This window comes from Chaetura pelagica, unplaced genomic scaffold (assembly GCF_000747805.2).
Source record: "Chaetura pelagica isolate M959 unplaced genomic scaffold, ChaPel_1.0 scaffold395, whole genome shotgun sequence".
NCBI lineage: Eukaryota > Metazoa > Chordata > Aves > Apodiformes > Apodidae > Chaetura > Chaetura pelagica.
In genome coordinates, this window is record NW_009953391.1 from 5,923 (window position 1) to 19,921 (window position 13,999).

The 13,999-nt window shown below is 45.6% G+C and overlaps 1 protein-coding gene across 1 annotated transcript in view; it reads left to right on the forward strand.

The window, feature by feature from the left end:
* Positions 1-1,710: 1,710 nt before the first annotated feature.
* Positions 1,711-13,999, forward strand: part of ANKMY1 (ankyrin repeat and MYND domain containing 1) — a gene marked incomplete at its 5' end in the record, with an annotated part of 27,256 nt that continues 14,967 nt past the window's right edge. The window contains 8 exons of the mRNA XM_009998300.1: positions 1,711-1,857; positions 3,591-4,027; positions 5,022-5,238; positions 6,221-6,385; positions 8,693-8,751; positions 10,155-10,326; positions 11,118-11,258; positions 13,424-13,585. Of these exons, the coding sequence (XP_009996602.1) occupies positions 1,711-1,857; positions 3,591-4,027; positions 5,022-5,238; positions 6,221-6,385; positions 8,693-8,751; positions 10,155-10,326; positions 11,118-11,258; positions 13,424-13,585 (1,500 nt within the window). The remainder of the gene's footprint in view (positions 1,858-3,590; positions 4,028-5,021; positions 5,239-6,220; positions 6,386-8,692; positions 8,752-10,154; positions 10,327-11,117; positions 11,259-13,423; positions 13,586-13,999) is intronic.

Consider the following 13,999-nt stretch of genomic DNA (forward strand, 5'->3'; position numbering starts at 1 on the left):
AATCATCACATGAATATATTAACGATGCATTAGCATACGGATTAATTAATTCACACCCACAGGCTAGAAGGACAGCTGCAAACAACAACCCTCCACTCTTGGAGCAGGCACAGTGACATTCCTGAGCACTGGCACTTGGGATGGAAGGGCTTAGTGACCCACTGTGTGTGCCAGTGATACAACAATGGTCAAGATCAAGGTCTCTCTCAGGTTTTTGGGTATAAAAGCAGGACTTGTGTTTCAGGGAGCTGAGCTTGCTGTGTGGAGCACCCCTCTGCTCCCTGCTCTGTGCAGAGCTGGGTATTAAAGCAGATCTCTGGGCTCTTTGTGTGAGAAGGAAGTGCTGGGAAGGAGAGAAAGCCCAGCCCAGCCAGCACATAGGGTGATGGCAGCAGCAAATTGAGGTAAGTGGGAATGTAGCACTAGAGGAAATCAAGGTGAGGGTCCAGCTCTGGTGAGGAGTGGTGGGTGAGGGAGCAGGTTGGGAGGATGCTGCTCTCAGCAGGAGGGTATAAGTATGTTGCAAGAAGAGAGTGTGTCTCTGTGGTGGTGACACGCTGTGGCGCTGTGGTTTGGGCTCACAGGGGAGACGAGCTCAGGCTGCTCTGAGAGCAACTCAGGAGCAACATGAAATCCTGTAATGGGTGGTTCCCCTTAGGTTTTAGTTCCAGAGGGAGGCTCCAGCACATGTCCCAGAGGCCATGTGGCCCTGTAAGAAAAGTGGAATGGAGAAAGTTACATTGCAAACTCGCCGCGCGGGTGGGTGACACGGGTGGGTGACACGGGTGGGTGACACGGGTGGGTGACACGGGTGGGTGACACGCCGCACACAGCGGTTTGCCAGGCCCCGCTACTCCCTCCCGGCTCGCTCTTCCCTCAGGGTCCCTGTCGGCGGTCCCATGTCCCACCACCATGTTCGGGGCTTTTTTTTAAACTAAAGGCTCTCACTCACAGAAGGAGTAACCCATGTATATAAAATACCAGCGCCGTGGCAAGGCTTCCAATTTTATTATTACGTTTAATGCCTCAGAAGAAGTAGGGAACAGAGATTCTGCTTGAAGTGGGATTTCTTTGAATTACCACGTTTTGATAATTTTATATTAAAAAATCCTCCAGACGTTTGGTTTTGCTTCAAAACCATGAGCACCCTGAAGTGATTGTGACTGAAATCAATAAGAATTTACCAAACTTGAGCCAAGAGCTCCAGCCAGAGTTTGAAAGGGGGGGTGCCCTTTTCAGAGTAGCAGTCATATTGATCTTTTGAGCAAGTGGTGTGTAAAGGTTTAATACCTGGTCCCTTCACCTACAGCTTGAGGACTTCATGCTTCTGCTGGTTCCCCTTTCAAATGCAGAGTGTAAGTGTGTACAGTTGGAACAGGTCTTGCTGAGAGCTGCTGGAGGATAGGTGTTGGTTTAGCCTGCATCATTTGTGACTGTGTCAACAGGCATCTGCTGAAGCAGTGTGAACTACTGATTGTTACTTAACGGAAGAGTTTATGGGGGTATTAGTAAAATCCTGGTTGAGTTCTGAAACCTGTGACTAAAATGGAGTTGAGGTTGTGCCCAACCTTTCTTCTCTGTGGAACAGACTTACCCTCCTCATGTGTTGGATTCACACACCTCCTGCTCTGTTGCAGTGAGGAGGCAATTTTACTTATTTCTGGCCTGACCTGTCATTCTTCTTGCTGTGTCCTCTTTTGTTCACTACAGAGATACAAGGGACAGTTCTACCGGGGCCACCGCCACGGAAAGGGCGTTTGCTACTGGTCTGATGGTTCGAAATTCACAGGAGCTCTTTATCTTGACCATGTGGAAGGCTATGGGACCTGGGAATGGATGGATGGCAGAAAATTTCAGGTAACTGGAAAAATGCTGAGCAAATACTACAATTTCCCTGCCTTTCAAAGCACTACAGTGTACAGGAAAATTTGTGGGTCTTTTGCAAGCAGCTTCTTGCAAAGTGTTTCGCTTCTTTAGAGCAAAATTGTTGTGCTTTGTTCTCCATTGATTTAGGGCACTCTTTTCAACAGCGTAGCTTCTGCTGCACTCATTTCTTGCATGGGGAAATATTGAAGATGATCACGGAATCATTTAGGTTAGAGAAGACCCTTAGTATCATTGAGTCCAACTGTTAAACTAACATTACCAAGTCTACCACTAATCGATATCCCTACACATCTTTTAAATGCCTCCAGGAACAGGGACTCCACCACTACCATGGGCAGTCTGTGCCAGGGCCTGACAGTGAAGAAACTGGGTGAAAAAACTCAGTAAAAAAATCTTAATATCCTATGTAAAACACCCCTGGTGCAACTTGAGGCCATTTCCTCTTGTTCTATCACTCGTTCCTTGGGAGCAGAGCCCGACCCCCCCTGGCTCCAACCTCCTCTCAGGCAGTTGCAGAGCCAGCAGGTCTCCCCTCAGCTTCCTTTTCTCCAGGCTGAACATCCCTGATTCCCTCAGCTTCTCCTCATCAGACTTGTGCTCCAGAGCCTTCCTCAGCTCTGTTGCCCTTCTCTGGACACACTCCAGCCCATCAATGTCCTTCTAGTTATGAAGGCCCAGACCTGACCCCAGGATTCAAGGTGCCCCATCTCCAGTGCCCAGCACAGGGGGATAATCCCTGCCCTGCTCCTGCTGGCCACACTAATGCTGACACAAACCAGGATGCTCATGGCCTTCTTGGCCACCTGGCTCATAATCATCACTCATTGACCAGCACTCCCAGGTCTTTTTCCACTGGGCACTTTCTAGACACTCTTCCCCATGCCTGGAGTGTTGCTTGGGGTTGTTGGAACCCGAGGACCTGGAGCAGCTCCATGGAGAAGGACCTTGGAGTCCTGGTAGACAACAACTTATCCATGGGACAACAATGTGCCCTTGTGGCCAGGAAGGCCAATGGTATCTTTGGGTGCATTAAGAAGAGTGTGTCCAGCAGATCAAGGGAGGTTCTCCTCCCCCTCTACTTGGCCCTGGTGAGACCTCACTTGGAGCCTTGTGTCCAGTTCTGAGCTCCCCAGTTCAAGAGAGACAGGGATCTGCTGGAGAGAGTCCAACAGAGGCTACGAGGATGATGAAGGGACTGGAACACCTGCCTTACGAGGGAAGGCTGAGAGACTTGGGGCTTTTCAGTCTAGAGAGGAGAAGACCAAGGGAGGATCTAATTAATGTCCATAAATACACGAGGGCTGGGGGTCAAGAAGGCAGGGACAACCTCTTGTCACTTGTGCCCCGTGATAGGATGAGGGGCCATGGATTCAAACTGAAGCATAGGAAGTTCCAGCTGAACATGAGGAAGAACTTCTTTCCTGTGAGGGTGACAGAGCCCTGGGACAGGCTCCCCAGAGAGGTTGTGGAGCCTTTCTGAGTGACCTGCCCTAGTTTTTGGTCCTGCTTGGGCAGGGGGTTGGACTCAGTGATCTCCAGAGGTCCCTTCCAACCCCTGACCTTCTGTGATTCTGTGATTCAGGCGGTCCTGCTGTGCTAAGAGGGAGTGGATCAGGGCAGAACCAGGTTAAATACAAACCAGGCTTTAATTGTACACACCTTGTTTGATCTCTGATACTAATGAGTTTCCTTGTTTCTTAAAGGGGCTGTACAAATGTGATGAGAGATTTGGACCAGGGATTGAGAGCTATCCAGATGGCTGCCAGGACGTTGGCTTGTGGCTCAGGGATTATCTCATTAAACTGTGTACTGAAGTACCCAATTTGTTTTCTCTCTCGGATTATCCAGTGCACCACAGATACATTGATGACAGTTCTCAAAAGAAGTATATTTCAGTTGAGGAAGACCCATTTCTCCGTAGCTACAAGCATCTCGCTTTTGATGATAAGGATATTTGCCCTGAAGGAGTCTTTGCATATTCTCATGACACAGATCATCTTACTTTGACTCGCTCCTTCCTGGAAGAGTGTGATGCCTGGTATTTTCAAAACACCCCAAAGATGCCTAAGGAAGACCCTTGGCCTGTTAAAAATGTAACCCCTCTGCTAGTTAGAATGCAGATGCATATTTACAAGCACAGGTAACTGTTGATTATTAGTTTATTGTGTATGGATTTTTAGAAATTACTATCTGTGTGTGTTCTTTGTTTGCAGATTCAAGTTGCAGGATAAAAGCTGCACTCCATACTGTTTTTCATGGCCTTGAGATTACAAATGGACAATGAGGATTTTTTTTTTTAAAAAAAGAAACACACAACATATTAATCTCTCGATTCACAAGTCTTATTCCTTTAAGTCATACATCGGTTTTTTCCTGGTCACACCTCTATAAATAGTCTAGTTCTGCACTCCCCAGTTCAAGAGGGACAGGTATCTACTGGAGAGAGTCCAATGGAGGCTATGAAGATGATGAAGGGACTGGAACACCTGCCTTATAAGGAGAGGCTGACAGAACTGGGGCTTGGGATCTAATTAATGTCTATAAATACATGAGGGCTGGGGGTCAAGAAGGCAGGGACAACCTCTTGTCACTTGTGCCCTGTGATAGGATGAGGGGCAATGGATTCAAACTGAAGCATAGGAAGTTCCAGCTAAACATGAGGAAGAACTTCTTTCCTGTGAGGGTGACAGAGCCCTGGGACAGGCTCCCCAGAGAGGTTGTGGAGTCTCCTTCTCTGGAGACTTTAAAAGATGACAAGGTCTGGATGCCTTTCTGAGTGACCTGCCTAGTTTTTGGTCCTGCTCTGGAAGGAGAGTTGGACTCAATGATCTTTGGAGGTCCCTTCCAACCCCTGTCATTCTGTGATTCTGTGATTCTTTCTGTGATAGCTGTTTGATGGCTAGTTATTTTTTAACTCTTGTGTAGCTAAGATCTGTGCAGCTGCCAGCACCCTGTACACCAGTACGCCACGAATGTCAGCAAACTCACACAACTGAAATAGTTCTTAAAATGACAGCTGGCCTTATTTTCCCATCTTGCTTACCAACATATTCTTGTGTGTTTTCTTTTATTGCTGTGGTGGTCCACGAGTACCCTGCTGCCTAAATCTGCTCCACTTTTCTCTCCTTTCCCAGGCGCTGTCAGGCAAAATTCACTCCTGATGTTCGCCGCATTCTCCGAGGAGCCCGTGGTACCTACGGCCCCCCAGGCCCCAGGGAACTTGCCGCAAAGCAGCTCATTGAGGCAGCAGCACGAGGAGACTGTGCTGCGGCCCTTGTGATCCTGAGGAATGGGCTTGTTCACCCAGACACAGCCGACAATCGGGGACACACAGCACTTGCTGTGGCCGCTGTAAGAGGCTCAGTGTGACTCTGCCACATGATGAGACAATTCCTGGTGCAGCAGGCTGGATTACATATTCCTCTGGTTTCAACGTGGTGTGAAGGGAATGTTCAGTACACCAGAGAAACAGAGAAGTGCTGTGAGCACTCTCTGTAATGACCAGTATTATGCCAAATCCCACTGTAAAGAAATAACCTGAATAATCCCTGAATCGGGAGGTTTAGGTTGGATATCAGGACCAGAGGGTGGAACAAGCTCCCCAGGGCAGTGGTCACAGCACCAAGCCTGCCTGAGTTCAAGAAGCGTTTGGATGATGCTCTCAGGCACATGGGGTGATTCTTGGGGTGCCCTACACAGGGACAGGAGTTGGACTTGATGATCCTGATGGGTCTCTTCCAGCCCAGCATCTTCTATGATCCTAAATCCTTCAGTAATCGCTAGTTTGTTTCAAATGCTAGGTTTGATTGCTGTTTCTGACTGCAGTAAACTAGTCTTCTGATGTGACTGCACTTTTTTTTTTTCACCTGTTTGAAATCAGGCTCTGAGGTGTGTTGTTGAGAAGTGGTGGTAGCTTCAGCTCATGCTGCAAAATGTCAGTAGCTGTGGGAGGGGGATGAGATCCCACCCTCTTGCCTTTTTCTTCACACCCTTTTCAGCCATCTCAATAGATGGCATTTGTTGTAAAGGGCTAGGAAAATCTAGGTGACCATTCAGAACACTGTGTTTCTCTTGTAACCTTCTCAGTCACCTTTAGTCTCTTTCTTATCACTGTATTTCCGTGACACTTAATAGTTAGAAATTAGCTGAAAAATGGATGTTCTGAACCTTGTGAGACATGATTCAGTTTTGTGTTTCTGTTTTGTGGGAAATAAAATTTAGACTAGCTAAATGTGCAGAGCATCTCTACTTTAGAATGGTGGTGTCAATTCTTTCCACCTCCAAAGCTGAAGTATGTACATGTATATGCAATTATGGATGTTTCCCTCTACAGGTTCATTCCCACAACGATGTTGTCAATCTTCTTCTTGATAGTGGAGCTGATGTGAATAAGTGTAATGATGAAGGATTATCTGCTCTCTCCATGTGCTTTATTCTTTTTTATCCAGAAGAATCTTTCAAGGGTAATATTGCCGAGAGGAGCTTGCACAGTTACAAGGTTTGTCTACTTCATGTCTAAAATGACAGAATCATAATGTATTATTTCCTCAAGCCATAATCTTGCCTTTTAAATTTACTTTAATATCTTCATTAATGATATTGACAGTGGTACTGAGAACACCATCAGCAAGTTTGCTGATGGCACCAAACTGGACGGTGCAGTTGATACGCCAGTGGGATGGGATACCATCCAGAGAGACCTGGACAAGCTGGAGAAGTGGGCCCAGGTGAACCTCATGAGGTTCAACAAGGTCCTGCACCTGGGCTGAGGCAACCAGAGATACAAATACAGGCTGGGGGAGGACACACTTGAGAGTAGCCCTGTGGAAAAAGACTTGGGGGTACTAGTGGACCAAAAGCTGGACATGAGCCACCAATGTGCAATTGCAGCCCAGAGGGTCAACTGCATCCTGGGCTGTATCACAAGAAGTGTGGCCAGCAGATGGAGAGAGGTGGTTCTGCCCCTCTACTCTGCCCTGGCAAGACCTCACCTGGAGCACTGTGTCCAGCTCTGGAGCCCCCAATACAAGAAAGATGTGGACCTGTTGGAGTATGTCCAGAGGAGGGCCATGAAAATGACCTGAGGGCTGGAGCACAGCTTGAAGAAAAGAAGGATCCAGGGAGACTTTAGAGCACCTTCTAGTGCTTCAAGGGGCTGCAGGAAAGCTGGGAGGGGCTTGTTACAAGGGCTTGTAGTGAGAGGACAAGGGTTAATGGTTCTAAACTGAAAGAGGAGAGATTTAGGTTAGATATCAGGAGGAAATTCTTCAGTATGAGGGTAGTGAGACACTGGAACAGGTTGCCCAGAGAAATTGTGGAAACTCCATCCCTGGAAGCATTCAAGGGCAGGTTGGACGGAGCTCTGAGCAGCCTGGTCTAGTGGGAGGTGTCCCTGCCCATGCAGGGGGATTGGGACTTGATGATCTGTAATGTCCCTTCTCTGTAATGTCCCAACTCTAACCATTCTATGATACTGTGTGTACTCCTGGGGAGAAAGTCAGAACTTCTCTGCATCTTGCACCCTGAGGGTGCAGGAGGATCTCTGCTTTCACTGCTGACTCCTGTGGAGGACCAGGCTCTGGCACAGCTGGGGCTCTGCAGTTGCGGTCGGGCGCTGGGTTAGCAGCAGGGCCATGAGGTAGTGCTGAGTGGGTGTTTGATACTTGGAGGGTGCACTGGGGCAGTTGGTGGGAATTACAAATGCCTAAGTAGAACAAGAGGATGTGGGTGATTGTCCTGCTGCCATGGTGGGTGGGGAAGAGCACTTATACTGTCAGAGTCTGCTGGTCACTGGGATTGCTCAGACAGGAGGAGTCCGGTCCCTGACAGAGGGAAATGCTCCAAACTGAGTTGACACCTTTTGTAAGAGTGCAGACCTGGGAATGGGAAAGAAAATGAAAGCAAGGATGTTGGGAATTGCTAACCAGGATGAGAAAACAGGATTAAAAAGGTGTCTGGGCAGGAGCTGTATCTTTGAGATGTTTCAATGGAGTCTGGAAATGGAAAGGTGCTGCTGAGACCTTCACATGAGGCTGGGCAGGTTGGGGGCCATGCCTTGAGGAAACTTCTTGGAAATGAAGTACCAAACAATCCTTGGCTCCTCTAAAGCTGCTGTTGCAGTTCCAAGAGTATGTTCAAGTGGCCCATTGCTGAGGCTGCAAGACTTGTATGGGGAAGGAAGAAGGGGATTGGGAGGTAGCAGCTGCTTAAACTGCATGGGAAATCAATGTGGAGCTGTTACGCCTCATTTTGGAGGTAATTAGGATTAGAGAGGGGATCTTTCTGCACTGGTTTGTGTCTGTCAGTCTTTGAGATTCTGCAGGGGCTGATTCTGTACATTGCTTCCACTTCTCCTCTTAGTCTCATATGCATCCAGATTTGAAAACATCTTGTAGATCCTAGTTCTGAATTCTCTTGCAAACTAATGCAGGCTGAAAATCTGTGTCTTATTTTATTTCAGCAATATTTTTTTCTTTTAAGCTAGATGATGTATACTGGCAGAAACTTGTAACTCTTCTAAACACGTTTTAGACACCCTGGAAATTGAACAAGAAAAATATTCCATTATTTTAAAAGATTAAAAAAATAAAAATCCAACAACTTAGTTACAGATTAGTTCTAAATGATTTCTCTAACAGTTGTTAACAAAATACCATTATATGCTGTAATGTGTTATGGTTCTGATGTGCAAATATGCTGAATCAGGCAAGGGAAGATTTTTTTCATTTTTGTAACTGTGGGAAACTGTTCTGCCCCCCAATATTGGCTTGTGACAGTAACCTCTTTCTTTTTCTAAATTTTTAAGGAGAATGAACAATCAGAATCCTCAGAAGTAGTCAGTGTGGCTGAAGGCAGAACCTCAGAGTAAGTCTCATGAAATATAGATGGGAGACCAGCACTCATAAACCCTTTTGTATAAAAAAAGTAACAGTATTTCATGTATGGACTGTGCAGGGAAAGATATTTTTGTTTGCTTAACTGGGCAAATCTTGTGTTCATGCCAGTAGAAGCCACTCATTGTTTATACACTTCTATGGTACTCATGTCAGCAGTGGGCAAAGATTGCAGATGGAAAATGGAGTTCCAGAAAGGGATGTCATGCCGTAACAAAAGGATATTTCTTGTTAGCCAAGTATGGAAACCCCCTGCTTGTGCAATGGGCACTTACAGTGAAGTGTAGGTGTGAGGAAGGAGAATATATTAGCTTTATTTCCTGAAGTTTTGACTACATATGAACTTGCTACTTGTTTTCTGCCAGTGTCTGGTCAGCAGTGCCAACTGAAATGTAGTGCTACTCCTTTGCCTTTCTGGGTCTTGAAAGGGCCACATTTTGCTTTTTGGTTTTCTTACAGAGCAGTCACCAAAGGTGATGAAATTTATGTGTTGGGTTTTGTGGCATTGGAGGTAATTTTGATATCTTAGAACTCCCAAACTGAAAATTCCTGGTTGGCCTTATGGTCTTCATCTTTCACATTTTACTTTTGTGGCACATCCTCCCACCTTGTTGTCTGCAATACTGTCCATATTGTGTGTTCACTGGAATACAAAGATCCACTCTATGTGGGCTATGTGGGTAAAGCTGAGTTAATACCATGCCTGAAAAGATGAGTCTCTGCTGGGAACACTTTGTGGTAGAGTTTCTGGGTGATTTCCAAGTGTGGTTTTCCTTGTTTTTAATTTTTTTTGTGTGATGTCAGATATTTTTTTTGGGGTGCATGTGGATTGTTTGTCTCTGTGGAAATGCAGATGGCACCTGGACTATGCTTTCCTAAGCTGGCATAGCTCCTGCTCCAGTTTTTGTTTAAGGGAAACACTGTACCTTTGTTTTCTTGGGATGGATAGATGAGGTATGACTGAAGAAATAACTTACCAAGGAGTTTTCGATGGTGGGAATGAGCAGTCTGCTTCTTTCATTAAACAAGTTAATGTTTACAGGTCACATGTGGTTGACTGGTGGAGATGCAGAGAACCTTGCCTAGGTTTGCTCTCTGTTCCCACACAAGGAACACAGGGACAGCTTTTGCCTGGCATTCCTTTGGTGTGGAGGGCTGAGATCTGCTAGCCTTGCTGTCTCTGCTCAGGTCACCGTGGTGCTACCTGGGTGGTGCTGGGCCACTGTGACATGGCCCTACATGCTGCCACCTCTTCCCTCTGTGGAGTGGCACCTTTCATCTTTGCTCCCTGGGAGTCATTCCTGTCCACCAGCTTTTACTGTTTTCTTGGAAGGTGCTAATAAATTATTCTGATATTTTCCATGTCGATTCTAGACTACAGAAGAGATGGGAAACAATCCAACTGCTGCTTCGTCGAGGTGCAGATCCCAATACACCCTGGGTCCCACCACACCTTCTCTTCTTCGCTGTTAAAGCTGCAGATGCAGAAGCAGTGAAACTCCTCTTAGCAAGGGGAGCCAGGACTGATGTGCGGCTTTCATCTAAGGTTTTACTGGATTAGAATTAATAGTGTGAGATTCTATATGTGTATTGCATCTTCAGCACCCTACTGTGAAATATTCTGCTTGGCAGAATAAGTTTTGGAATGGCCAGAAAGCTGATTAAAGCCATTACCTTGTTCAAAGATACCTTTCTTAATATAGGGAACTCAAAGCCCCTTACCCTCCAAGTCTTTTATTTTTTTTCTCATTATGTTTCCTGGCTGCCAAGCTTGTGAGTGGATGGTGAACACTTGTGAAACCACTCCTCAAGTTGTTAATGGCTGTTGCAATATTTAGTGTCTGGAAGATGAAGTGTTCCACAGTCCTGTAACTCTAGGGCTTTTCAGTCTAGAGAGGAGGAGACTGGGGGATCTACTTAATGTCTATAAATACATGAGGCTGGGGGTCAAGAAGGCAGGGACAACCTCCTGACATTTGTGCCCTGTAACAGGATGAGGGGCAATGGATTCAAACTCAAGCATAGGAAGTTCTACCTGAACATGAGGAAGAACTTCTTTCCCATGAGGGTGACAGGCTCCCCAGAGAGGATGTGTCAAGACCTGTCTGAATGACTTTCTGAGTGACCTGTTCTAGCAGGGTCTTGGACTTGATCTTCAGAGGTCCCTTCTAGCCCCTGACATTCTATGATTCCAGGTTCAAAAGTCTTGGTGACTATTGGTGAGACACAGAGTGTGGGAAGAATGAGCTTGGATTATTCTTTGAAAAAATATTTAGCACTATTTAAGTGCTGTAGTTGTTATAAACAGGAGTTCTAATGCTATGTCTGTGTTTTCAGTTACGGGGATTAACACCTCTGCACATAGCTGTCTCCATTCCTGGGGCAGAGGGGGTCCAGATAACACAACACCTCTTGCATTCTGCCCCAGATCTGAACGCAAGGGCAGAAGATGGAAATGAAATATACACTCCAGACAAGGTATGTTGCTTTTAGAGCTCTTCTTTTTTCAGCTGTTGGAATTCAGGTTGCACAGGACCTCAGCAGGGAGTTGAGATTCCTGCCTGCTTGATTTCACGTGAAATCTTTGCATTCCTCTGAAAGAGCCTTTAAAAAAACCAAAACCAAACAAATAAAAAAAAGCAAAGCCACTTGAGGTCTATATATATAGTACTGGGCTGCAGTAAACATAGTCTTCTGGATTTGTTTTTTTAATCATGCCTTATATAAGACAGAGTTTAGATGTCTCTTGTGTGTAGTCCAGTACAAATGCCTGAAGATATGACTGCAGAAGCAGTTATGTCTGTGATGGGACTTGCTTGTTTTGTCCCTGTGGATGGGCTGGCCTAATCTTTTCTTTCCTTATTTCTCTTTTCCTTGAACTCAGGGTCTCTCTGCTAGATTCCTGCAGCACTTCTTGTGCCTCCAGGTTGCAGCTAGCAGCAGCTGTTTGGTAGCACAGCACATCTGAGAGTTGCCATTTTTTATGGTAATTCTCTACTGCTGATGGAGCTATGCTAGCAATACATGCTTTTTCTGGCATTTGTTACCTGAAAAATTACTTTAGGTTGGTGGTAACAAAATCATGTAATCACAAAACAGTTGAAAGATTGGAAGGGACCTCTGATGATTGTGTAGTACAACACCCCTGCTCAAAGCGGATCAATTATAGCAAGTTGCTCCAGATCAAGTCCAGTTGGTTCTTGAGTATCTTCAGAAGAGGAGACTCCACAGCTTCTCTGAGCAACCTGGTCTAGTGGCAATGCTAATCCTAATGCAGCCCAGGTCCTTTTTTAGAAGGCTTTTTTCCAGTCTGTACTGATGCCTGAAGTTATTCCTCCCCAGGTGCAGTGGGGGCATGCAGACATTTCCTTTTGTTTAATTTAATAAGATTCCTTTCTGCCCAATTCTGTAGCCTGTCCAGGTGCCTCTGAAGAGCAGCACAACTGTGTGGTGCATTAAACCACTCCTCCCAGTTTTGTTGTCTGTGTACTTGCTGAGTGTGCACTCCATCCCAGCAAGATAAGATGTTAAATAGCCTTGGTCCCAGGATCTGCCCCTTGGGTAAAGCACAGCTGGATTTTGTGCTGCTGACCACAACCCACTGTCCCCTTCACTGTCCAGTTTTCTTCAGCTTTTCTGAAGGAGGTTGATGATGACAGTGTTGAGAGCCTTGCTTAAGTTGAGGTAAACAACATCCACTGCTTCCCCATCTTTCACCTGGTCCTCTTGTACAAGGCTGTTTGTCAGGTATTTTTTCTCCTTTGCAAATACAGGCTGGCTGCTTCCAGTCACTTTCCTATCTGTGCTATGCCTGCAGGTGGCTTCTCAGAAGATTTTTTTTTCCATCAGTTTCCCATAGGCTGAGGTGAGGCTCAGCAGCTTGTAGTTCCCTGGTTCTTCCTTCTGTCTCCCAGAAATGCAAAGAAATTCCTCAGAAACCTCCTCTGCTTGCCATGGCCATTCAGAGGTAACCAGAAGGGCCTTGCAATGACATTGGCCAGCTCCCTGGCATACCACCATCTCTCAGTCACTTAAAAAAGGAGTTGGCTTACGTTACGAGACTGATAAAATGTCGTGACAAGGACTAAGGTGAATGTCTGCAAGACAGGAAGATTAGATGGCTCTGTCAGTTTGAATGTTAGTACTTTGTCCTTAAGTAGTAAACAGGACCACTTAATACCTATTTATCAACAGTACTTAGAGAATGCCCAGACCTAGTGTAAGCAAGATTTACCTTCTCAAATACTACTTCAATTTTTTATATTAATCTGGTAACCCTGTACTGATAGACTTTAAATGAATGACATGAGAATGAGCTTGACTCAAGTTAGGTCCTTTGTACTTCCCACTCCCTACACTGTGCTGTCTGGTCCAGTAAAATTTAGGAACATCGTCTCTCAAGTTTGCCTTCCTTAGACTTCTCCAGTGGTTTTATTAAACCTCTTAGCACGCATTGCAAAACAGTTGAGACCCAGATGTAGAGGAGAAAGCAGAAAAAGGGTGGCTGTTGTTTTTGTGGGGCTGAACAAGTCTCATCCATGATTGAGATCCAGACCCAGGGATAACCAGGCAGACTTATTTTCTGTTAACTTGTCTTTAAGCTGTGTTCTAAATGTGCATGTAATTTCACTTTGATTCCTCAGGCTCAGGCCATAGAAGCCAGCTGCACAGAAGGTGTCACATTTCAGCTGAAGAACACAGCTGGGTCACCACAAGAGTACTTTTCCTCCTATAGTGGTCCTGTCCCAGAGGAAGGTGGAAGGACTGCCCTGCATATTGCATGTGAAAGAGAGGACAACCACAAGGTAGGATTGTAGCCTCTGAGGCTCCACTCACAGAGAGTAGCTCTAAACTAATCTCAAATGACCCAACTTGGCAATGAAGACATTTCATCCCTCATTAGAGAACTGGTTGAATACCAGGAATAAACTAATTTTCTACTGAATTATTTGTGTTGTACTGATCAAAATGCTATTAGCACTTGAGGAAAAACATTTCTTAAATTTTGGAGTTCTGTTTGACAAGAAGAATTCTTTAAGTCAAGTTTCCTTTGGTTAATTTGTCATTAGCTTAATCACCTACAAGGCCAATTTGAAGTTGGACGGTCTTAGTTCTGGCAGGCAGTAACCTCTGTGCATTTGATTTTGTACTATAGTAACATTCTTCCAGCAGGCTTGGGATGCGTACATTTGGAGAAAGGCATTTGAGGGAGAAGAGCT